This window comes from Chiloscyllium punctatum, chromosome 36 (genome assembly GCF_047496795.1).
Source record: "Chiloscyllium punctatum isolate Juve2018m chromosome 36, sChiPun1.3, whole genome shotgun sequence".
NCBI lineage: Eukaryota > Metazoa > Chordata > Chondrichthyes > Orectolobiformes > Hemiscylliidae > Chiloscyllium > Chiloscyllium punctatum.
This window is the reverse complement of record NC_092774.1, coordinates 39,830,825-39,854,566: the sequence shown is the minus strand read 5'-3', so window position 1 is coordinate 39,854,566 and position 23,742 is coordinate 39,830,825. Positions and strand designations below refer to the sequence as shown.

General features: G+C 46.4%; 1 protein-coding gene, 1 long non-coding RNA gene and 1 pseudogene across 2 annotated transcripts in view; 2 read left to right on the top strand and 1 right to left on the bottom strand.

Annotated features, from left to right (window-relative positions):
- The window catches only part of LOC140460434 (uncharacterized), a 38,950-nt pseudogene extending 32,764 nt beyond the window's left edge, over positions 1–6,186 (bottom strand).
- A 12,774-nt stretch (positions 6,187–18,960) lies between these two features.
- The window catches only part of LOC140460440 (uncharacterized), a 252,860-nt gene continuing 248,078 nt past the window's right edge, over positions 18,961–23,742 (top strand). Inside the window, exons 1-2 of the long non-coding RNA XR_011954093.1 lie at positions 18,961–19,060; positions 21,800–21,904. This is a non-coding gene — a long non-coding RNA (uncharacterized lncRNA). The remainder of the gene's footprint in view (positions 19,061–21,799; positions 21,905–23,742) is intronic.
- Positions 21,915–23,742, top strand: part of LOC140461044 (uncharacterized) — a 153,147-nt gene continuing 151,319 nt past the window's right edge. The window contains 1 exon segment of the mRNA XM_072555829.1: positions 21,915–23,399. Coding sequence (XP_072411930.1) covers positions 22,521–23,399 — 879 coding nt within the window. The 5' untranslated portion in view covers positions 21,915–22,520.

Below are 23,742 nucleotides of genomic sequence, written 5' to 3'. Positions count from 1 at the left end.
AGCCCTCCAGCCACCTGTTTGCTGATGTCTTTTAACTCTACTGCAGGGTCGTTTGAGAATTGCTTTAATGGAACCAGCCATGGGTGTGCATGTTCCACATAACATCTCCTGCCTATTTGAGACTAGTCTCACCCACTCCTGTAAGACAAAGGGGCCATATACCTCCTGCCCGTATAGACAAACAGCTTGCGTTCCACTGGCTGGAATACAGCAGGCCTTATGCGGCATAAGTAACTATACACATCTCCATGTACAGAATCCTTCCCTTGCGCATTTATGGGTCCTGTTTCTTTTCAGATTCTCATACTGTCACCAAGACCACTTGCAACAGAGTTAAGAGAGAGCCTAATGGGAACAGAATTCTGAGGACCATTGTCTACCAGATGCACAGCACAGAAACAGGCCCTTCAGTCCAACTCATCCATGCTGATCAGATATCCTAAATCAATCTGGTCCCATTTACCAGCACTTGGCCCATATCCTTGTAAACCCTTCCTATTTGTGAAGGGCACTGCTTGTCACTGGCCCCTTGGATGTTTCCTTTCTTCCTGGTGGTGGAAATTGAAAAAAGATTCGTACATCTTGTGTCTCTCACTCTGTCTCACACCTGCACACACACAACATGGGTTCTGGGGAAAAAAATAAGCCCTACGCAGTTAGGCGGTAGCGTGGGGGTGAAAAGGAAAAAAAAAATTTTAAAAATACACAGGAGTGACGGACATTCTGTTCATTCTGAGAGCTGCCAATTAAAAAAAAACCCTTCCTATTCATTTACACATCCAGATGCCTTTTAAATGTTGTGATTGTACCAGCCTCCACTACTTCCTCTGGCAGCTCATTCCTTACATGCACTGACCTCAACATAGGCATTGCCCCAATGGTTTCTTTTAAATCTTCCCCACATCCTCACCCTAAACCTATTACCCTGTAGTTCTGGACTCCCCCATCCCAGGGAAAACATCTTGCCTATTTATCCTATCCATGCCCCTCATAATTTTATAGAAATCTGTAGGGTCACCCTTCAGCCTCTGGCGCTCGAAGGAAAACAGCACAACCCTGTTCAGCTCAAACCCTGACAACATTCTTGTCAATCTTTTCTGAATCCTTTCAGGTTTCACAACATCCTTCCTCTAGCACAGAGACCAGAACTACACACAACATTCCAAAAGTGGCCTAACCTGGTGCAGCTCCAACATAACTTCCCAACTCATCTACTCAGTTGAAGGATTGAGAAAGTTTTCAAAACCAACGAAAGACACTGGAGAAAGAATGGAGGAACTTTTGCGGGTCAGCTTGGACATCAGGGCGGAGGGACGGGAATGAGGGAAGGAAGCTGAATGTGCTGGAGCCAAGGTGGAGGAAGAACAGAGGATGCAAAACCGGTTTGAAGCTGCAATGAGGAATACTACACGTGCTGTACTTGTACCTGTTGCAGTTACTGGTGGGAATCGGGTGCATTTTAAACATCAAAACAGAAAAAAAATGTCCACTTCTCCCCCTTTCCAATCTCTATCCTTCCGTCCCTCTTCACTGGGGTAATTAAGAAACCTACCTGAGTTTGCGGAGACTGCTCCCTCCCTGAATTCACTCCAGTTGCAACGAGAACAGACTTCCCCGCCTCCCGTCTCTCCAGCCCTCCCAGGACGAGGCGTTGCCCAGAGGGAGGGAGTGTCACTCAAACTGACAGGGCCACTTCTGCCTTGTGACGTCATTAAAAGGGCGGGAAATGTGACGGTAAAGGGGCGGGGCGAGGTGGACAGCAGGCCCCTCACTGCACCTGCGCAGCCCTGCAGCAGAAGGGGAGGAGAATCCCTTCCCTTCAGGGAATCCCCACAGTATGGAAGCAGGCTACTCTGGCCCACGAGTCCATACTGACCCTCCCAAGGGTAACCCACGCACACCCATTCCCCCACCCTCACTGCTCTACATTTAACCCTGAGTAATACACCTAACCTGCACATCCCTGGATATTATGCGGAATTTGGCATATCCAATCCACCCTAACGTGCACCTCCTTGGGCACTATTGGTAATTTAGCATGACCAATCCACCCTAACCTGCACATCCCTGGGCACTATTGGTAATTTAGCATGACCAATCCACCCTAACCTGCACATCCCTGGGCACTATGGATAAGTTAGCATAACCAATCCACCCCAACCTACACATACCTGGGCACTATGAGTGATTTGGCATGACCAATCCACCCTAACGTGCACATCCCTGGGCACTATGTGTAATTTAGCAGGGTCAATCCACCCTTATCTGGACAAAGTTAAAAACCACACATCAGGTTTTGTCCAACAGGTTTCTTTGGAACCAGCTGCTTTGGAGTGCTGCTCCTCCATCAGGTGGTTGTGGAGAATAATATCACAAAACACAGAATTTATAGCAAAACATTCTAGTGTCCTGCCACTGAAATGATATATTGAACAAACCTGGATTGTTAAGTTTTTCATCTTTTCAAATGGGTTGCAGGTATCATTACTGTGTAAATCCCACATCTTCTGTCTGTCACCTTCTCAAGATAACTCAAGGTTTTATAGCAAAATGTGACATCTCCGCTCAGACAACGCATTAAAGGTGTGAGGTCAGAGTCTTCTGTGTCCCAATCTTGAGTCAGACTGATTCTATTTCCAAAGCAAAATTCACAAAATACTGCCTGCAGATTGCGCATTTTTTGAGCAAAATAGAATTTAATTCTGCAGATACACATTCACTGCCGTGGACTTTAGATGTGCTTATGTGCATGAGGGAGGCAGATAGAGAGAAAAAGAGAGAGAGAAGAGAGAGAGAGAGAAAGGGGGAGAGAGAGTGGTGCAAGCAGGCTGAAAGAGAGAGAGAGAGAGAGAGAGGTCCAGTCAGGCAGGCAGACAGAGAGTGTGTTTGCTAACAACCTCCTTCCCTGGTCAGCCTTTTTCCCTGTCTATAACTTACTTGTATAGAATCACCTCGCGTACATTGTTATGAATATTGTCTGATAAGAGTAGATGTATTTAGTCGATGAATCAAAATCATCCCAATGGCTGAAACAGCTGACACTGTAATGTTGGACAAGTGGGAAATATTTGCATCAGTTAACCAAAACTCTTCAGAGTTTACATTCATGGGTACGCCAAGCCTCAGCATTCGGACCGGGGCATATTGGAGCTGAGATGGAAAGGCCCGTTCCTAGTCCTGCTGGGTTACCCGGTCAGCAGTCAAGGTCATGGGGAGGCCGCATGGACACACACAACACAATGCAAACGAGCGCCACCTTTTGGAGGAACACCAGAAGACCCCGTCAGAGACACATCTTCAGCCTTCATCCTGAATGGCTCAGCCTGATCATTCTGCCTTTCACTGCACTCTTTCTTATCTTTCACTAACTATGTTTCATTGGGCCTGATAACCTCTAATAAACAGAAATTACAGTTTAATATTTTTCTTTATGCACAGAAGGTCAACCACTCTAGCTGCTGGCTATGTGGCCATATCCCCATCCATCCCGAACTCGTACCAAGCGAGCCCTTCTGTAATTTGAGCGACTTGAAGCTTTTTTTCCCCCTGCAGTTGGAACTGCTCGATTGGAAATCAAAGTCACCCCGCAGACAATCCTGTGCTCGGCTCAGTTCACTGTTGTGGCCCTCCTCTCCAGTGATCTCACAGTTGCCGAGATTTCCCCATCCTGATGAAACCCCTGAAGATGATACCCCTTCTCCTTCTGCCCCTGTCCTCACTGAACCCGAGGACTAACAGTCCGATCTCCAAACACTACCTCCTGACAATCCCCCTGGATCTGGGTATAATCCCCCTTTTGCTGTCACCCCCAATCTCCTCTTTTTAATAAAAAAGGAGGGATTGTGGGAGAATTTGATCAAAATTGACACAAAACTGCATGGAAGCCATTTTATCACATAGCAATGTTTAGAGGAAAATGTAGCCTGTTAACATAATGCTATCTGAGCCCTGGCTAAGGAATTCTGTTTTGATAGCCTGACCTTGCAGCTGCGGGCTGTCTCTGCTCCTCAGGCCATTAGACTGTGCTGCTTCATAGAATGATGGATTGGTTCTCTCTGTCCCTTATCGGTAATTCGAGCCTAGCTGAACCTGCAGTATAAGATAACATTCAGATTTGTAGACATTCAGAAACGTAGGTCTGGACAACGTATGTGAAACTTACGACTGCCCCTCAGTTGCATAATTAATAGAAAGTGGGGCTTGTGATTTACCATCAAACTTGTAACATTCTGTATTAGATTAGAATACGTCAGACTTTGTGTGACTCCCCATGGCAACGAATAAAGCTAGTTAATGCTAGGTTCAGAGCCTAGCTGAACCTGCAGAATAAGATAACATTCAATTTTGCAGGCATTAGGAAGTCTAGGTCTGAACAATGTATGTGAACCTTACAACTGCCCCTCAGTTGCATAATTAATGGAGAGTGGGGCTTGTGTTTTACATAAATCTGTATTTTATTGGAATACGTCAAACTTTGTTTTGAACTAAGCGGTATTTCCCATGGCAACGAATAAAGCTAGTCAATTGCTCAAGGTCTCCTCTCCTGACTACTTTGCTTTAAATGATTTGACACACGAATTACTTTGCCCCAACAGTACTAATAGTCGCATCTAGGGAGAGAGAATTCCTCAAGTAGGGCACTCTCAGGATCCTTGGTTTACTTCCTAATGAACAAACATTAAGCATTTATTTATTTCTGATTTTGTTTCATTTTTCTTGTTTAATTCCCTGCTCCGACTACACTCTGTGTCTGGATGGGTGACAGGCTGAGATTGTGGGTTGGCTTTCGATTGACTGAATGTTTTCTTGTTCTGGAAGCTGTAAAAGCGATGTGAAAGCTTCTGCAGAAGTCCAGCAAACCTGAGGACAGACCGACATCTTATTCTGTGGGAACAGGGAGATCAGAGGACAGAGAAATCAGGGCCTGAAACCCGAGCTGACACCAGACTACCGTGTGCTCAGTGCTTTGGTGAGCAGTGCCAACCCTCTGCCTTTACCTCGCTTCCCATCTGACTACACCTCAATATCCAGGATCCAATCCTTGCCATCCTGAAGCCATGTCTCTGTAAGGAGTCTCAGATCATGGTTCTTCACTTCAATGTGTGCAGTCAATTCATTCACTTTTGTTACAATGCAGCACATATTCAGACCCACCATGTATCATTTCAGTTTTTGTGACATTAGTATCCAGTTTCAATTTATGATATATTTACTTTCTTTGTCCCTTTCTATTGTTCTGATGTTCATTTTCCACATCACTACATTGCTCACCGGCCATGATTTGGATTGGCCATGCTAAATTGGCCAGTGTCCAGGGATGTGCAGGTTAGGTGGGTTAGCCAAGGGAAATGCAGGGTTATAGTTTCATAGTAATAGAAGCAGGAATAGACCATTTGGCCCTTCCAGCCTGCTGCACCATTCATTAAGATCATGGCTGATCTATCCATTGTCTGAGCTCCTCCTCCCTGCATTGTCCCAACTACCCTTAATTCCCAGACTCAACAGCTGTACTACTACCTGATAAACAAATTCTTTCCTTCCAAGGGAATATCCTTCTCTTTGCAAGGACCTATTGAACACTATTGAACCTATTGAACAGCTACTAACCAACACCGTCCAGACACTACTTCGCTGGACAAAGTGACTTAATTGTTCAATATCCTGCAATTAACAGATTGCTAATTGTTAAATGACTGTAACCTATATAATCACACAACTCTCTGTTTCTCGTCGAAGTGACTTGTGACTATTAGATCGACTTGGCTCTCCCCGTGAGCTCCCGAATAAACAGTCAATAACTCAAGGTTTGTGAGTCATGATTACTTGTCAAATAAGTATTGGACTACTACGAGCAAGTCATCCACAGCATAGTCCACTTCCATCCCCAACATGGATCAAGAGGCCATCCTTTTTTGCCAGACAAGTGAATGTATCAAGCTCAGGAAACAAAGCCTGTCAAACATTAACAGGCACAGATCTAAACCAACCTTTTCCAGAGTCTGTCCCTTCACCTCGATTGACTTCCTTTTTCCCTCAGCTCCTACAAACCAACAGCTGAACCCAAGGATGAGAAAAGAGACTGCGGTACTCCCAGATTTTAAACAGAAAGGAAAATGCAGTATGTACTGAAGCTCAATCTTCATTCAGCGAGAGAGGAACAACAGAACTTCAAAAGCTCATGGTCGAGCTTCCGCATTCAGACAATGGCGGGCGTTTTAATTGGCAGGAGGACCAGACTCCTTCCGGTCCTCCTAGGATTCCCAAAGGTTGGTCGCACCGTCCATCAGAACGACAAGGGGCGGTGCCCCGCTCCGATCTCACACATGCGCACCATGAACATTGCTCACAGCCGATAGAGCAGTATCTGGGTCGCATGGGATTGTGGGTAGTACATCAGCCATGAAAGAGATGAAATCAAGAGTCCCATATGCCGTCTTAACCGTCCTTTTTCATGTGTTCATGACGTACACGGCACGAGCCAATCTTTAATCGATTTTCAATTGATCCACTGAGTGCTTAACTCGAAACTCTATTTCCATTTCAGTGTCAGTATATCGCTCTTTGTCCGTCCTCAAATAAGAACCAAATCAAAGCACGACGTCTGTTCCACCTGAACGTTGACTTTTTTTTAGTTTGCAGATTCCAACCATTTATTAAAAGTTATTCATGGTACATGAGCATTGCTGGCTGGCCAGCATTTAGTTCCACTTGAAAAGGTAATGGTGACCTGCCTTCTTCAACTGCTGTGGTCCACACGCTGTATGGTGACCCATAATGTTCTTACGGAGGGTATTCCAGGATTTAGACTCAGCAACACTGAAGCAACAGCAATATATTTCCAAGTCAAGATGGTGAGTGGCTTGGAGGGGTACTTGCAAGAAATTGTGTTCCCAAGTATCTGTTGCCTGATCCTTCTAGATGGAAGTGGTTGTTGGTTTGGAAGGTATTTTCTAAGGATCTTTGGTGAATTTCTGTGTTGTGTCTTATAGATCATATACACTCCTGCTTCTGAACAGTTGGGCAGAGGGAGTGGATGTATGTGGAGATGGTGCCAATCAAGCAGGCGACTTTGTCCTGGATGGTATCAAGCTGTTTGAATGTTGAAGCTGCACCCATCCAAGCTGGTGGGAGAGTAGTCCATTACACTGTTGACTTATGCCTTGTAGAAGATGGGCAGGGTGTGGGGAGTTTCTTGCCACAATATTCCTGACCTGTTGCCTGTTCTTGTTGCCATTGTGTCTGTTGTTAGTCTAGTTGAGTTTCTGGTCAATGGTAAACCCCAAGGATATTGATAGTGGGGTGTTTAGTGACAGTAACATTGTTGAATATCACGGGGCAGTGGTCAGTTTCTCTCTTTTGGGGATGAGTCATTGTTTGGCATTGGCGTGGCGTTCATGTTACTTGCCACTCATCAGCCCATTGGATATTGTTAAGATCTTGTTGCATTTCAAACTGAACTGCTTCAGTTTATGAGGAGTTGTGAACATTGTGCAATTATTGGTGAATATCACCACCTCTGACCTTATGATGGAGGATGGTCATTGATGAAGATGGTTGAGCCTAAGACACTACCCTATGAATTCCTGCAGAGACGGTCCTGGAACTGAGATGACTGACCTCCAACAGCCACAGCCATCTCTCTATGTGCCAGGTATACCTTAACAATTAAGATATACAACAATTATTTTAAAACAAATTGAAGGAATACATACGAGACACCCCTCTTCTGGGAGACGCCAGTGCAAGTTTTTCTGTTCCAGAAACAATCTGATAAATGTTGACTGTCATCAACTTTTTAAATCTTGGCCAGCCACAACTCCCCCTGTCTATTCTCCCCCGCCACCCACAGCACCCCTTGTCCATTCTCTTTCCATCCCCAGCTTCTTGTCCATTCCACTATACTTCAAACAGCCTGTCCATTCTCTCTCACGCAGCCCTCTGCATCTCTGTCATTTCATTCCGCACCCTCTGCCAGTCCTTCTACACACCCTCTGCCCCATCTATTCTCTCTCCACCACACCCTCTGTACCCATCTATTCTCTCACCACACCCTCTGTCCCATTTCTATTCTTCCAGGCCTCCACCATCTCCTCTCTATCCATTCTCTCTCTCTCTCTCTCTCTCCCTCCCCCCACCATCTGCCACTCCCCACCCATTCTCTCTCTCCTGTTGTGGGGAAAAACACCAGTCTCGGATTCAGAATTGAGGTTCAATACAGAGTTTATTGCACAAGGAAATACCGGGGCTCCGGGGAGAGAATGACACCAACAGCACAGTGTCAGCTGCGAGTCTTCTCTCGACCCGGAGCACACGTCTAGAAACTTTTATACATCTTGTGATACAATTGGTCAGGGATGACATTATTGTCTTTGTAACATGATTTGTTTATGGTAATCATTGTAGAATCATTGATAGTTTCGGTACGGTCTTTGTCAGTTCAGACACAGCCTTTGTTAATTTCCGCAAAGTCGTTGTCAGTTTCAGTGCAGACATTGTCCATTTCAATGTCTGCATGGAAATCCATTGTTGTAGTAATGGGCGCTAATTGCTCTTCCTGAGAAGGGGGATTCCTGGCTATTAGCATTTGGTATTGAGTCTGTATCAAGCTGTTAGCATTTCTATAATGTGTGTTGGCTGGACCCAGACACTTCGGCGGGCAGTGTTCATTACTCATGTGTATTCTCTCCCCCACCCGCCTTAAACTAATCAACTGGGTTGTGAGTCCATTGTGCTAGCATTCTGGTTGCCCCAGGCAGTGTCTGTATCAGCTCTGCTGTTTCTCTCCGTATTGTCATCCGGCGGCCATCTTATGTGTCAAGTTGGCCAACTGATGGCTCAGTGATCACCTTATGTATCTGTGTGCCTAGTGTCACGCTTCCCTGTGCCATCTCCCACTTCTTTGCCACGGGGGGTGGGGTGGTTTTGTGATTTTGGGGGGGTGGGGGGTGGTTTTGGTGGGGTGGGGTTGGCGGTTTGGGTGGGGGGGTGGTGGGGAGAGAGAGAGATGTTAGAGATCTCAGGGGCAACTTTTTTGATGGAGGGGGTGGGGGGGTGTTTGGGGGGGTGAGGGGGTGGGGAGGGAGAGATGGTGGGGAGAGAGAGATGTTAAAGAGATCTCAGGGGCAACTTTTTTGATGGAGAGGGTGGTGCAGTCATGGAATGAGCTGCCAGACAAGGTGGTGGGGTTTGGTACAATTCTAACAGTTAAAAGGCATGTGGAAGGGTGTATGAATACGAAGGGTTCAGTGGATCGGGGCCAAGTGATGGCAAATGCGACTGGAGTCATAGAGATGTACAGCACGGAAACAGACCCTTTAGTCTGACTCATTCTTGCCGAACAGAAAGCCAACCAAATTTAGTCCCAGCTGCCAGCACCCGGCCCATATAGGGGCCAAGTGATGGCAAATGTGGGTAGATTAATTTAGGATATCTGGTCAGCTCGGACAAGTTGGGCCAAAGTGTCTGTTTCCGTGCTGTATGACTCTAATTATCTTCGGTGAAAGCAGAAGTGTGGTTGTGAAGACTGGACTTTCAGAGCAGCTTTCAAAGATGTTTTGCCCTGACTGGGAGCAGAAGAGTTTCACTGAACTGTGTCAGTGTTAATGCCTTGATGTCTCAATTTGCTCTCACCTTCCTGGGGACCTTAACCATTTTGTTCCACAAATAGCTGCTTTGCAGGTTATCCCATGAATTGACACACTTGTATTTGCTTCCCAGAATCAGACCTGCTCACTGTCAACTGTATCCCAGTGTTGTGGAGTTATCCAAAATGCAGAGAGATGTTAGTCTTGACGTTTTTGCTTTCCTGCCCCTGTAAGAATCAGCACCTTCAGGGGAATTAGTTAGAGCGGAGTGAGAACAGAGGGGGAGAGAGGGTGGGATTGTGCTTTCAATTTTGTGGAATAACAAAAGAAAAGAATATTCCACAGAAAGTAGATTCCTTGTTCAGAATTTCTACCCTGCACTGACAGTGATGACTTTTGTAATCTCTTTTTACGGAGTATTTGAAGATCTGATGACAGAAGTTTCAAAATCAACAGATGAAGGCCTTAAGCCTGAAACCCTCCTACTCGTCAGATGCTGCCTGACCTGCTGTGCTTTTCCAGCACTGCACTTTTCAAATCTGACTCTCCAGCATCCGCAGTCCTCACTTTGACAGTCACTCAATCCATCTGGACCGCAACGGTTTTCAACTATGATTCTGTGAGAAGGAGCAAAGCGTTTTGGTTCCTGTTTAAGTACGTTTTCAGCATCAGTGGGACTGGATGAGAGACCCTACTGTTGCAGCACACTGAGTGTGGAGCCTGAAACAGTTATACGGCCTGGAAAGAGGAATTCACGGTGGGGATAAACTCTGCACACGTTTGTGTGTGGCTGAAGCTCCGGTCATGGAGAAACCAGAGGAATCCCGCCTTATGGAGAAACCGTGGAAGTGTGGCGACTGCAAAAAAGGCCTCTGTTTCCCATCAGCCCTGGAGACTCATCGGCGCAGCCACACTGGGGAGAGGCGATTCCCCTGCCCTGTCTGTGGGAAGGGCTTCAGAGATTCCACCAACTTCCACACCCACCAGTGGGTCCACATGGGGGAGAGGCCCTTCAGCTGCCACGAGTGTGGGAAGGCCTTCACCAATTTTTCTAACATGCTAAGCCACCAGCAGGCCCACACTGGGAAGAGGCTGTTCCCTTACAGAGTGTGGGAAGGCCTTCAGGTATTCTCACTTGCTGACACACTAGCGGGTCCACATGGGGGAGAGGCCCTTCAGCTGCCCCGAGTGTGGGACGGTCTTCAAGCATTCCACTAACCTGCTGAACCACCAGTGGGTCCACACGGGGGAGAGGCCCTTCACCCACTCCTCCTACCTGCGGAGCCACCAGCGAGTTCAAGTGCCATCGCAGGGGGATTGAAGGAATGACGGTCGAGTGCCATTATCGACTGGACTATCAACCTGGTTCCGGGGACTCCCGGGTTCAATTCCCACCGCAGCAGATGGTGGAATTGGAATTTAGTCAGAAATCTGGAGTTCAGAATCTAACAGTGAAACCAATGTCGGTGGGGTGGGGGTGGAAGAAAACTCCCACCTTATTCACTCAGTTCGTTTTAAGGGAAAGAAACTGTCGTTGTGGGAGAGGATTCACTCAGTCATCCCAGCTGCATCCTTTACCCGATCTGGCCTACACGTGACTCCAGACCCACAGTAGTATGATTGACTCTGCTCCTCCCATCCAACTTACTTGGATACAGGATACGGGTTGAAATTGCGGAGTGAGGCAATACTTTCTCCGGGTTCAGGATGTACCAAGGATCCAATTACAAAGGGACAACTTGGTGGTGACTGATAATGAAGAAAGTGAGGGGTTGGAGGGAGTGTGTGCACTTTGACTGTGAGCTGTTTTTAAAACATTGCTACTTTTTCTATGCCTTTCTGTTGAGAGATTCTGAAGCTGTAACAAAGTTGGGTCGCAATAAAGATTTACCTGAACTTCACACCGAGTTCAGGCTCTCATTGAGAGCTTTGAATTGCAACAGGTTTTTGTTTTAAAACTGCTCATTTCTTTCAGATGAAAGTGAGAATTGCTGATGCTGGAGATCACAGTCAAGATGAGAGTGGTGCTGGCAACGCACAGCAGGTCAGGCAGCATCCAAGGAGCAGCAAAATCGACTTTTTCGGGCAATGTTGGTTTTCCTGCTCCTCAGATGCTGCCTGACCTGCTGTGCTCATTTCTGACAGCCTCCTGTACTATGTTTCCAATGTTGTGTATCGGTTGCAGTAGTGAATGAGTGGCCAGTATTGTTAGAAGTTGTGAATTTTTCAGGAGTGCATGTACTACATCATCCCATTGTCATTGTACAGTTTCCGGGCAGCACTGGGAGGTGTGGGCTGTGTCCACTGGAAACGATGTGGAGGTGCTGGTGTTGGACTGGGGTGGATAAAGTTAAAAATCACACAACACCAGGTTACCTTCCTTCTGGTTTAGTTGGAAGTACTGTCTTTTGGAGTGCTGCTCCTTCATCAGGTAGCTGTGGAGCAGAATCAGAAGACACAGAATTTATAGCAAAAGCTGACGGTGTCATGCAACTGATAAGATACTGAACAAATCTAGATTGCGGATTAGTCTTTCATCTTTTTCCATGGGTTGCAGGTTTCAGTTCATTAATATTTAAACCCCAGAACTACTTTTAGTTCACCTTTTCGAGATGGTTTAAGGTTTTATAAAAATAGGTGACGTCTCAGCTCAGATACTGCATAAAAGGTGTGAGGTTCGAGTCTGTATCCTAGTCTTGAATCAAATTGGTTCTATCAACCAAATTAGGAATTTATAAAATATTACATGCAGTTTGTGTGCTTTTTGAGCAAAATTGAATATATCTGCAAATATAATTCTGCAAATGCAAATTCACCCCATAGACTTATGTGACTATATGTGCATGAGAGTGTGTGTGTGCGCATGCAATTTTGTGCATATATGCGAATGAAGTGTGTGTGTGAGATGGAGTAAAAGCCTGTGATATGGTGTGTGTGTTAGGGTGTGAGTGTGTGTGTGTGTGTGTGTCTGAGAGAGTGACAGATAAAGGCAAGGGGTTGCATTTTGCTAAAACAAGGAAGGGCAGGACTTGTACAGTTAATGGTAGGGCCCTGCATCGTGTTCTAGAACAGATTTATGGGGGGGGGGGGCGGTGTGGAGGGGTTCTGGTACATAAAGTTAAAAATCTCTCAATGACAGGTTATCGTCCAACTGGTTTATTTGGAAGCACAAGTTTTCGGAGCGCTGCTCCTTCATGGGGTGTTTGTGGAGCAGGATCCTAAGACACAACCACCTGATGAAGGAGCAGTGCTCCAAAAGCTAATGCTTGCAAATGAGCCTGTTGCAGTATCACCTGGTGTGGTGTGAATTTTAACTTCGTACACCCCAGTCCAACACCAGCATCTCCAAATCAAGGACATAGTTCTTTGAAAATTGCATCATTGGTAGACAGGGTGGTGAAAGAGGCCCTCATTGTTCACACCGTTCAGTGTAGGAGTTAGGACATCACCTTGAGGTTGTACAGGATATTGGTGAGACCACGTTTACTGTACTGAGTACAGTTCTGGTCGCCCTATCGACGACCACAAGTTGATGGGTGACCTTATTTCGATTTATAAAGTCATGGGGCGTGTAGGAAAGGTAAATATCACAGAAGGAAAAAAATTATGCATCTCCCCTTTGTTACTTCTCTTGGCATTTGGACACTTAAATTCTGTCAGTAACAGCATCATCGCCAGAGAGCATACTGCGTGTGCTCGCCGGCGTCAGGTTGAAATTGCGCATGCTCCTCACTGCACACAAGGTACGCCTTGCGACTTTCTTTTGGTGGGCCATTCAGGAGCGCTGGAGGACCGGAAGGTGACTGGTCCTCCTGCCAATCAGAGCCTTCCTATTGTCTGAATCCAGAAGCTGGAACACGGGTTTCGGAAGTTGCTGCTCTCGCTCTGAATGAAGATTGAGTTTGTTTCAGACTTCCTTATTACTTCTGCTAATCTAATCGTTTTACCACATCTATCTGTGGCGTGCATTGCTACGGTCATTTTAATACATCTGCTTCTACGAGTCGACCACCTCCTTTAGTTAGTTATTTCTTGGAATATACCCTCACGATTCTGCCATGCGATTTTTGCAGAAGCAAGATGCAGCTACTTGTAACTGCTAGCAAGCACATCTAACTTAACATATCCCTCCCGCCATGACTCAGTCTTGTGATTTTTGCAGAAACAACACTCTTCGCAAGGGCCTCTCACAGTTACTGTAAATGCATTCAATACATAAACTACTCTCAACAAAAAAAACACTTCACCCATACAACATAAAAATCCGCACTCCGTTGTTAAAAAAACAGATGAACTCAAACTTGAATATATTCAATGGGCCCCTAAATGCAGGAAGATTTCCCACTTCTAATCCCAGTTCATCTTCCAAATATACCACTTGCCTTGTTGATTGCTTGCTGCATCTGTCTGAGGACTGGTGTAGAAGAACACTGAGGCCCCTTTGTACATCCATGCATCATTCCTGATGAAGGGCTCAGGCCTGAAATGTCGAATCTCCTGCTCCTCAGATGCTGCCTGTCCTGCTGTGCTTTTCCAGCCCCACACCTTTAGACTTTGATTCCAGCATCTGCAGGTCTCACTTTCTGCACATCGGACGCTGAGGGTTAACCTTTATAAGGGGCTTGGAGAGTCAATACCCCAGGTCTTTTCCCAGGGTAGGTGAGTGGGGAAAGGGACATGAGAGGCAACCTTTTCACACACACAGTGGTGCACGTATGGAACGAACTGCCAGAGGAAGTGATGGAGGCTGGAACAGGTACAACATTTAAAGCCCATTTTGATGGGTACACAAATAGGAAGAGTTTAGAGGGATATGGGCCATATGTGGGCAACTGAGACAAGATTAATTTAGGATATTTGGTCAGCACGGACGAGTTGGGCCAGAGGATCTGTTTCCGAGCTGTAACACTCAAATTGTATTCGGTGAATGCAGAAGTGTGGTTGGACTTTCAGAGCAGCTTTCCAAGATGTTGCGCCCTTACTGGGAGCAAAAGAAGTTACAATGAAGTCTTTCGTTTGTGAGACAGCAACTGAGTGAGGGAGTACGTCTGAGAGTTTGGTGGAAAGTGGGAATCCATTGTACTGTGGGGAAGAAGCCCTACCCTATCCAGTCACTTCTGCTGGTGGATGAGACCAGGCCTCAACTTGAGGGGAGTAGATTTAGGACAGAGATAAGGCGGAACTGCTTTTCCTGGAAGTAGTCAATCTATGGAATTTTCTGCTCAAGGAAGCAGTAGAGGCAACTTCATTAAGTATATTCAAAACATAGTTGGATGGGTATTTGCATGGTATGGGAGTTAAGGGTAGTCGGGACAATGCAGGGAGGAGGATCTCAGATGACGGATATATCAGCCATGATCATAATGAATGATGGAGCAGGTTCGATGGGCCAAATGGCCAACTCCTACTTCTTTTACTATGAAAGTATATAACCCTGCATTTCCCATGGCTAACCCACCTAACCTTCACATGCCTGGACATTATGGGCAATTTAGCATGGCCAATCCAAATCAAGGTGAGCAATGTAGTGATGTGGAAAATGAACATCAGAGAATGATAAAAAGGGACAAGGAGAGTAAATATACCAGCAATCCAAACTGGATTCTGAAGATCACAAAACTTGAAACTAAAAACGATGTTTCTGAATGTGTGGTGCATTGTAACAAAATTGATTGCACGCATTGAAGAGAATAATTATGATCTGAGACTCCTTACAGAGGCATGGCTTCGGGATGACAAGGATTGGATGCTGAATATCGAGGTGATAGTCAAATGGGAAGCTAGGTGAAGGTAGAGGGTTGATACTGCTCATCAAAGCACTGATCTCAGGAAAGTCTGGTGTCAGCTTGGATTTCAGGTCTTGATTTCTGTCCTCTGATGTCCCTGTATCCACAGAGTAAGATATTGGTCTGTTCTGCTCTGCTGGATTTCTGCTGAAGCTTTGACCCCCCCACCCCTACACCGTCTGGAATAATAAAACATTCAATCAAGACCCAAGCCACAATCCCCCAGCCTGTCAACCATCCAGACACAGAGTGTAGTCCTAGCCGGGAATCAAACAAGAAAAACAGAACAAAATTATAAATAAATAAATGCTTGTGCTTCATGTTTGTTCATGAGGAAGTAAACCAGAAATAGGGCTCTCCCACGATTCTTACAGTGCCCAACTTGAGGCATTTTCTCAGTCTAACATCTAACTATTCATACCCAACTATGATTTACAACAATATTTACACCAGCAGAATTAAACATCTGTTATCGAGTAGATATAGGGATATACAGCATGAAATAGACTGTTCTCTGTCTCATTCACACACATATACACATATACATCCATGGGGGTGAATTTGCAGGATTATTTTTGCAGAAACATTCTATTTTTCTCAAAATATGCACAACCTGTATGCTGTTCAATCCATGTAATATTTTGTAAATTCCACTTTGGAAATAGAACCAGTCTGATTCAAGATTGGGATACAGACAGACCCTGACTTCACAGCTTTAATGCATTGTCAGAGCTGAGATCTCACCTTTTGTTAAAAAACCTTGAGTTATTTCAAGAAGATGTCTTTCAGGAAATTCCAGGATTTACAAATGAATGATACGGCACCCCATACTAAAAGATGAAAGACTTAACAATCCAGGGTTTTTCAATATATCATTTCAGTGCACTATCAGGTTTTTCCATCCATTCTGTGCCTTATGATTTTATTCTCCACAAAACCTGATGAAGGAGCCACGCTCCAAGTTCTAGTCATAGAGATGTACAGCATGGAAACAAACCCTTCGGTCCAACCCGCCCATGCCGACCAGATATCCCAACCCAATCTAATCCCACCTTCCAGCACCCGACCCATATCCCTCCAAACCCTTCCTAATCATATACCCATCCAAATGCCTCTTAAATGTTGCAATTGTACCCACCTCCACCACTTCCTCCGGCAGTTCATTCCATACATGCATAACCCTCTGCATGAAAGGTTGTCGTTTAGGCCCCTTTTAAATCTTTCCCTTCTCACCCTAAACCTATGCCTTCTAGTTTTCGACTCCCCCACCCTGGGGAAAAAGACCGAGGCTATTTGCCCTATCTATGCCCCTCATGATTTTATAAACCTCTCTAAGGTCACCTCTCAGGCTCTGATGCTCCAGGGTAAAATAAATGCCCCAGCCTCCCTCTCAGTCTGTATAACTGGTTAAAGCTCCTTCCCATAGTCAGCTCACTGGGACACACACACTCATTCTGTGTAACCAGTTAAAGCTCAGTTCACTGGTGTGTTCCTCTCTGAGTGCTTCCCTGCTCACGCTGATGTCCAGTACCTTTTGAAGCAGGTCAAATGGATTTCTCTTTCCAGACTCAACCCCCCAATGATATTGAGTGAACCTGTCAGATCTTGTTATGGAATTTCTTCCAAGATTTCTGTCTGCAGATCCTCCCCTTCTGATACCCTGTTAGCAAAGTTGAAACAAGTCATCACTGTCTGTACCGAATAGAAATTCTGATTATTTTGTATGTGTCTGTGTACTAACTCAGTAACACACACCTGGTATTATTGATTCAAAATGCACAGGAGACGTGAGGAGGGAGGTGTCAGGACCTGGCACACTCTGAACCCTAACAGGCTGTTCCAAGTGGTCGTGAAAACATTTCAAAATGAAGTGGATGGCCATAGAGCTGTACAGCACAGAAACAGTCCATCTCATCCATGCTCACTAGATATCCGAAATTAATCTATCCTATTTACCAACACTTGGCCCATATCCCTCGAAACCCTACCCATTCACATACCCATCCAGCTGCCTTTTAAAAATTATATTTGTGCCAGCCTCCACCACAACCTCCAGCAGCTCATTGCACACACACACACCACCCCCTGTGTGAAAAAGTACAAATCTATGCCTTCCTCATCCCCCGTTTTACCTGTACTGATCCCTTCGGGGATCTCTGAGCTTGGACAGCAAGGACCCTTTGTTTCTCTGCACTCTGTAGGGATCTACTATTTATTACTTCCTTCCTTCCCTTAATAAATTTCCCAAACTGCCTGGAGATTAAATTCCATCGTTCTACCACATTTATTAGCTGATAGATATCAGAGTGTAGCCAGAGACCATCCTCCTCCCTCTGAACAATATCACCTTTCCAGCATTTACTCCTGGACAGAAGGGGCAGCACTATCTCCAGCTGAGCAGTGTGTTTGTTAGCTTATCAGCATTTCCAAATATATTAATCAAAAGTACCTCATGCTAGCTACACAATAAACCAGTGATGTTAGTTCCCATGATCTCTTTAGTTGTCCCCTTCTAGTTTTTCCTACATTCTAGTTAATGTTATTCTAATGTCACAGTTCGAGATTTAGTGCCAGCTTTTGCAACAATGGTCTTGCATTCCAGACCCTACTTAATATTTACCCAATGTCATGATTAGATATTTATTATCAATAGTCTCAAGCAGGCTGACTCTACTAATTATTAATTAGATATTTAATGTCATGTCCCAAATATTTATTGTCCCAATCCTGTCAATCATATTTAGCAGGTGAGGCTAACTTTACTGACTGTTATCTCTTCTTGCCACGGTGACCTTTCAGCCTCAACCTTACTCTGCTAATTAGTGTATGAGCTTTCCACTATCCTTTGCAACAAATTGGCAGTGGTCTCCATGCTCTAACCCTTCCCATGCTTTCATACTCTTTATTTTCCATACTACCTAAAAATAGACTCAGAGTTGTAGAGCACAGAAACAAACCCTTTGGTCCACGCTGACCAGATGTCCGAAATTAATCTAGTGACCCAATTGCCAGCATTTCACCCCTTACCCCTCTGAATCTTTCCTATTCATAACCGCATCCAGATGCATTTTAAATAATGTAATTGCACCAGCCTCCACCACTTCCTCTGGCAGCTCATTCCATAAACATACCACCCTCTGTGCGAAAAGATTGCCCCGAAGGACCTTCAGAAATCTTTCCCCTCTCACCCTAAATCTATGCCCTCCAGTTCTGGTCTCGGCGCCATGCCCCCACAACAAGGGGAAAAGACATACAAAAGTTGAGTAGCCAGACAACATGCAAAAGGAATAAAATATCGAGCCATAAGGGAAAAAAATTGTGGCTCTATCTTTTTCCCCCCATTGGTATTTGGACACTTTAAATCTATCAGTAACACCAACATCCCCGTAGAGCATACTGCGCATGTTTGCCGGTTGCAGCAACGCAGTGCGCATGCTTGCCAGTGTCAGCAATACACTGGGCATGCTCACCGCTGTATGCAAACAAAGCCGTGAAACCTACTTTTAATTGACCAATAGGCAGCATTGGAGGACTGGAAGGAGACTTGTCCTCCTGCCAATCAGAGCAAGCCCATTGTCTGAATGCGGAAGTTGGACCATGAGCTTCTCACGCTGCGACTCCTGATCCTCTTTGTCTGAGTAAAGATTGAGCTTTACCCAGACTGCAAATTCCTTCCTATGTCCCAGATATGTGAGTATGGCACTCTCTTGCTCCCATTCCATTTCTTTTTCATTCTGGGGTTTAGTTGTTGACTTGCAGCAACTGAAAGAAAAGAGAGTGAATCCGAGAGGGACAGACTCCGGAAACGTTGGTCCAGGTCTGTGTCTCAATTTGCAAAATAGACAGGCATGAGGTGGAGAAGTCGACGTTTGGGGTGTAACCCTTCCTCGGGGCTGGGGCTGGGGCTGGGGCTGGGGCTGGGGCTGGGGCTGGGGCTGGGGCTGGGGCTGGGGCTAGAAGCTGCAGATAAAGGGGGTGGGAGTGAAGTGGGAATAGGTCAAGACAGGTAGAGGGTACGACCTGGATGGTCAATGGGAGGAATGAATCTGGCAGGGAACGAGGAGGGAGGTTTTTTGAAATTGGAAAACTCAACGTTGAGTCCTTCGGGCTGTAGGCTGCCTGGAAGATGAGGTGTGGTCCCTCCACAGAAAGGGGGTGGGAAGGGGAATTGAAATGGGTGGTAACTGGGAGGTCTGGTCAGCTCTGTGGACCCAGCTGTGAACCGTTCCCCAAGTTTGCTCTGGCTCTCCCCGATATAGAGAGGACCACAATCAGCAAACACAGGGCAAATGCAGTACCACAATATGAAGTTATAGCCTTGGCTGTGGCAAAGAAAAACAGAAAGGAGGTGCATTGTTTAAATGGAGATGTATTTGGATGTGGAGAAAGTGAGAACTGCAGATGCTGGAGATCATGGTCAAAAATTGTGGCACAGAAAGAGCACGGTAGGTGAGGCAGCATCTGAGGAGCAGGAGAGTTGACGTTTTGGGCACGAGCCCTTCATCTAGACTGATGTGTTGATGAGCAAAGAGACCTCAGTGTCCTCCTACTCCAGTCACTGCCAGTTGTCAGACAGGTGCAGCAGGCAATCAGCAAGGCAAGCATTATATTAGCAAGAGGAATTGAGTTCAGAAGTGGGGGTGTCTTCCTGCAGTTAGAGGGTCATTGAATATATTCAAGGCTGAGTTCATCTGATTTTTGAACAACAAAGAAGTGGATGTTTGTGGGGGAAGGCAAGAACATGGTTTTAAGACCAGTATAGAACAGTTCCAGAGTCATACAGCACAGAAACAGACCCTTTAGTCCAATTAGTAATAGAGATGTACAGCATGGAAACAGACCCTTTGGTCGAACTCATCCATGCCGACCAGATATCCCAACCCAATGCGGTCCCACCAGTCGGCACCTGGCCAGGATCCCTTGAAAGCTCTCCCATTCATATACCCCATCCAGATGCCTTTTAAATATTGCAATTGTACTAACCTCCACCACTTCCTCTGGCAGCTCATTCCAAACATGTACCACCCTCTGTGTGAAAAAGTTGCCCCCCAGATCTCTTTTGTATCTTTCCCCTCTCACCCTAAACCTATGGCCTCTTGTTCTGGACCACTGCCCCCGCCCCCCCGCTCTTTATCCTATCCATGCACTTCATGATTTTGTAAACCTCTATAAGGTTACTCTGTAGCCTCCAACGCTCCAGGGAAAACAACCCTAGCCACCCTATAGATCAAATCCTCCAACCCTGGCAACATTCTTGTAAATTTTTCTGAACCCTTTCAAGTTTCATAATGTCTTACCAATAGTAAGGAAATCAGAATTGCACACAATATTCCAAATGTGGCCTAATCAATGTCCTGTACAGCTATAACATAACTTCCCAAATCCTATACTCAGAGGATTGGGAAAGTTTTCAAAACCTACAAAAGACAACTGGGTAAGAATGGAGGGACAAACCAAACCTTTGAGGGTCAGCTTGGAGGCATCAAGGTCTCAGGACAGGGGGTGGGGATGAACCCAGCTATGGGCAATATGCCAGCAAATGGGACGAGATTAATTTAGGATATCTGGTCAGTACAGTTGTGTTGAGCAGAAGGGTCTGTTTCTGTGCTATATATCTCTACGACTCTGGCGTTGCACTAACATTTGCCACGTGAGTAGATTACTTACAGTGTGGAAACAGGCCCTTCGGCCCAACAAGTCCACACCAACCCGCCGAAGCGCAACCTACCCAGACCCATTCTCCTACATTTACCCTTTCACCTAACGCTACAGGCAATTTAGCATGGCCAATTCAGCTAACCTGCACATTTTTGGACTGTGGGAGGAAACTGGAGCACCCGGAGGAAACCCACCCAGACACGGGGAGAATGTGCAAACTCCACGCAGTCAGTCGCCTGAGGTGGGAATTGAACCTGGGTCTCTGGCTCTGTGAGGCAGCAGTGCTTACCACCGTGCCGCCCCGAGTAGGTTCACTTTCTCTCTACTGTCAATGTTAATGCCTTGACGTCGCATTTTGCTCCAACCTTCCCGGGGACGATAACCATTTTGTGTCTGGTTGTTCCTAAAGAAGCTGCGTGACAGGTTCACCCTGAATTGGCACTTTCTTTTTGCTTCCCAAAATCAGACCTGCTCACTCTCAGCAGTATCCCAGTGTTGTGAAAGATATTAGCTTTTCAGGCGGAGATATTCAAAGTTCAGAGAGATGGCAGTCTTGACATTTTTGCTTTTCTGCTCTGTAAGATCCTGAATCAGCACCCTCAGGAGAAATTAGTTAGAGCTGAGTGAGAACAGAGGGGGAGAGAGAGTGGGATGATGCTTTCAATTATGTGGAATAACAAAAGAAAAGAATATTGCACAGAAAGTAGAATTGCTTGTTCAGAATTTCTACCCTGCACTGTCAGTGATGACCTTTGTAATCTCTTTATACAGAGTACAGTAGCGCCTCAACATACGAACGACCCCATTCATGTACAAATCGGTTTACGAACAGGATTGTACGTAAAATTTTGCTTCAACGTACACACGAAATTCAAGGTATGAACGCAAAAAGCCCATGTGCGACCACATGGTTTCATTGTTCTGCTTTGCTACGCGCTTGTTGAACGCAAAAGCTCTCGGGCCCCGAGTGATCTCATTCAGTCCGTCTTTGGTGCGTGTGCTGTGAACAGCCGTCCAAGCATTCTTACACTATCCGAACAATGGGAAAAGTTGATTCAGTTCACTGAAACCAGGAATGGATTAAGTTTGTAATTCGAGACACTACTGTATTTGAAGATCTGAAGACGGAAGTTTGAAAATGAACAGATGAAGGCCTTATGCCCGAAACATCGACTCTCCTGCTCCTCAGATGCTGCCTGACCTGCTGTGCTTTTCCAGCACTGCACTTTTCAGCACTGACTCTCCAGTGTCTGCAGTCCTCACTTAGACGTCAATGTCTGACAGTCACTCAATCCATCGGGACCGCAACGGTTATCAACTATGATTCTGTGAGAAGGAGTAAAGCTTTTTGGTTCCTGTTTGAGTACGTTTTCAGCATCAGTAGGACTGGATGAGAGACCCTACCATTGCAGCGCACTGAGTGTGGAGCCTAAAACAGCTATACGGTCTGGAAAGAGGAATTCACAGCAGGAAGTGGCTCCACACTTCGGCCATGGAGAAACCTGAGGAATCCCACCTCTTGGAGAAACCGTGGAAGTGTGGTGACTGTGGGAAAGGCTTCCGTTTCCCATCTTCCCTGGAGATTCATCGGCGTAGTCACACCGGGCAGAAGCCGTACCTCTGCCCTGTCTGTGGGGAGGGCTTCAGACATTCCTCCACCCTGCTGACCCACCAGCGGATCCACACGGGGGAGAGGCCCCACAGCTGCCCCGAGTGCGGGAAGGCCTTTACCCAGGTCTCTGGACTGCTAAACCACCAGTGGGTCCACACGAGGGAGAGGCCCTTCAGCTGTCCCGAGTGCAGGAAGGCCTTCAGTGATTCCTCCTCTCTGCTGAGGCACCAGCGGGTCCACACGGGGGCGAGGCCATTCAGCTGTCCCGAGTGCGGGAAGGCCTTCAGCGATTCCTCCTCTCTGCTGAGGCACCAGCGGGCCCACACTGGGGAGAGGTCCTTCAGCTGTCCCGAGTGCGGGAAGGCCTTCAGTGATTCCTCCTCTCTGCTGAGGCACCAGCGGGTCCACACGGGGGAGAGGCCCTTCAGCTGCCCCGAATGCAGGAAGGCCTTCAGCAATTCCTCTGCCCTGCTAAGGCACCAGCGGGTCCACACCGGGGAGCGGCCCTTCAGCTGCACTGAGTGCAGGAAGACTTTCAGCAATTCCTCCACCCTGCTGACTCACTGGCGGGTCCACACTGGGGAGAAACCCTTCAGCTGCCCCGAGTGCGGGAAGGCCTTCAGCAATTCCTCCGACAGGCTGACCCACCAGCGGGTCCACACCGGCGCGAGGCCATTCCCCTGCCCCGAGTGTGGGAAGGCCTTCACCCGCTCCTCCAACCTCCGGAGGCACCAGCGAGTTCATGTACAATCGCAGGGGGATTGAAGGAGCGATGGCTGAATGCCATTATTCACTGGACCATCAACCCAGTTCCCGGGACTCCCGGGTTTGAATCCCGCTGCGGCAGATGGCGCTATACAGGGTATGGGTTGAAATTGCTGAGTGAGGCAACACTTCCTCCGGGTTACGGCTGTACCAAGGATCCAGTTAGAAAGGGACATCTTGGTGCTGATCAATAGTAAAGACAGTGAGGTGGGGTGAGGGTGTAGGCTTTGTGAGTGAGTGCGCTTTGATCTTGGCTATTTATTGCACTCATCATTACACGATGGAGTGTCCATTTCGAGTTTTTACGAAGCTCGTCGACGTATAACGTTAACCCCTT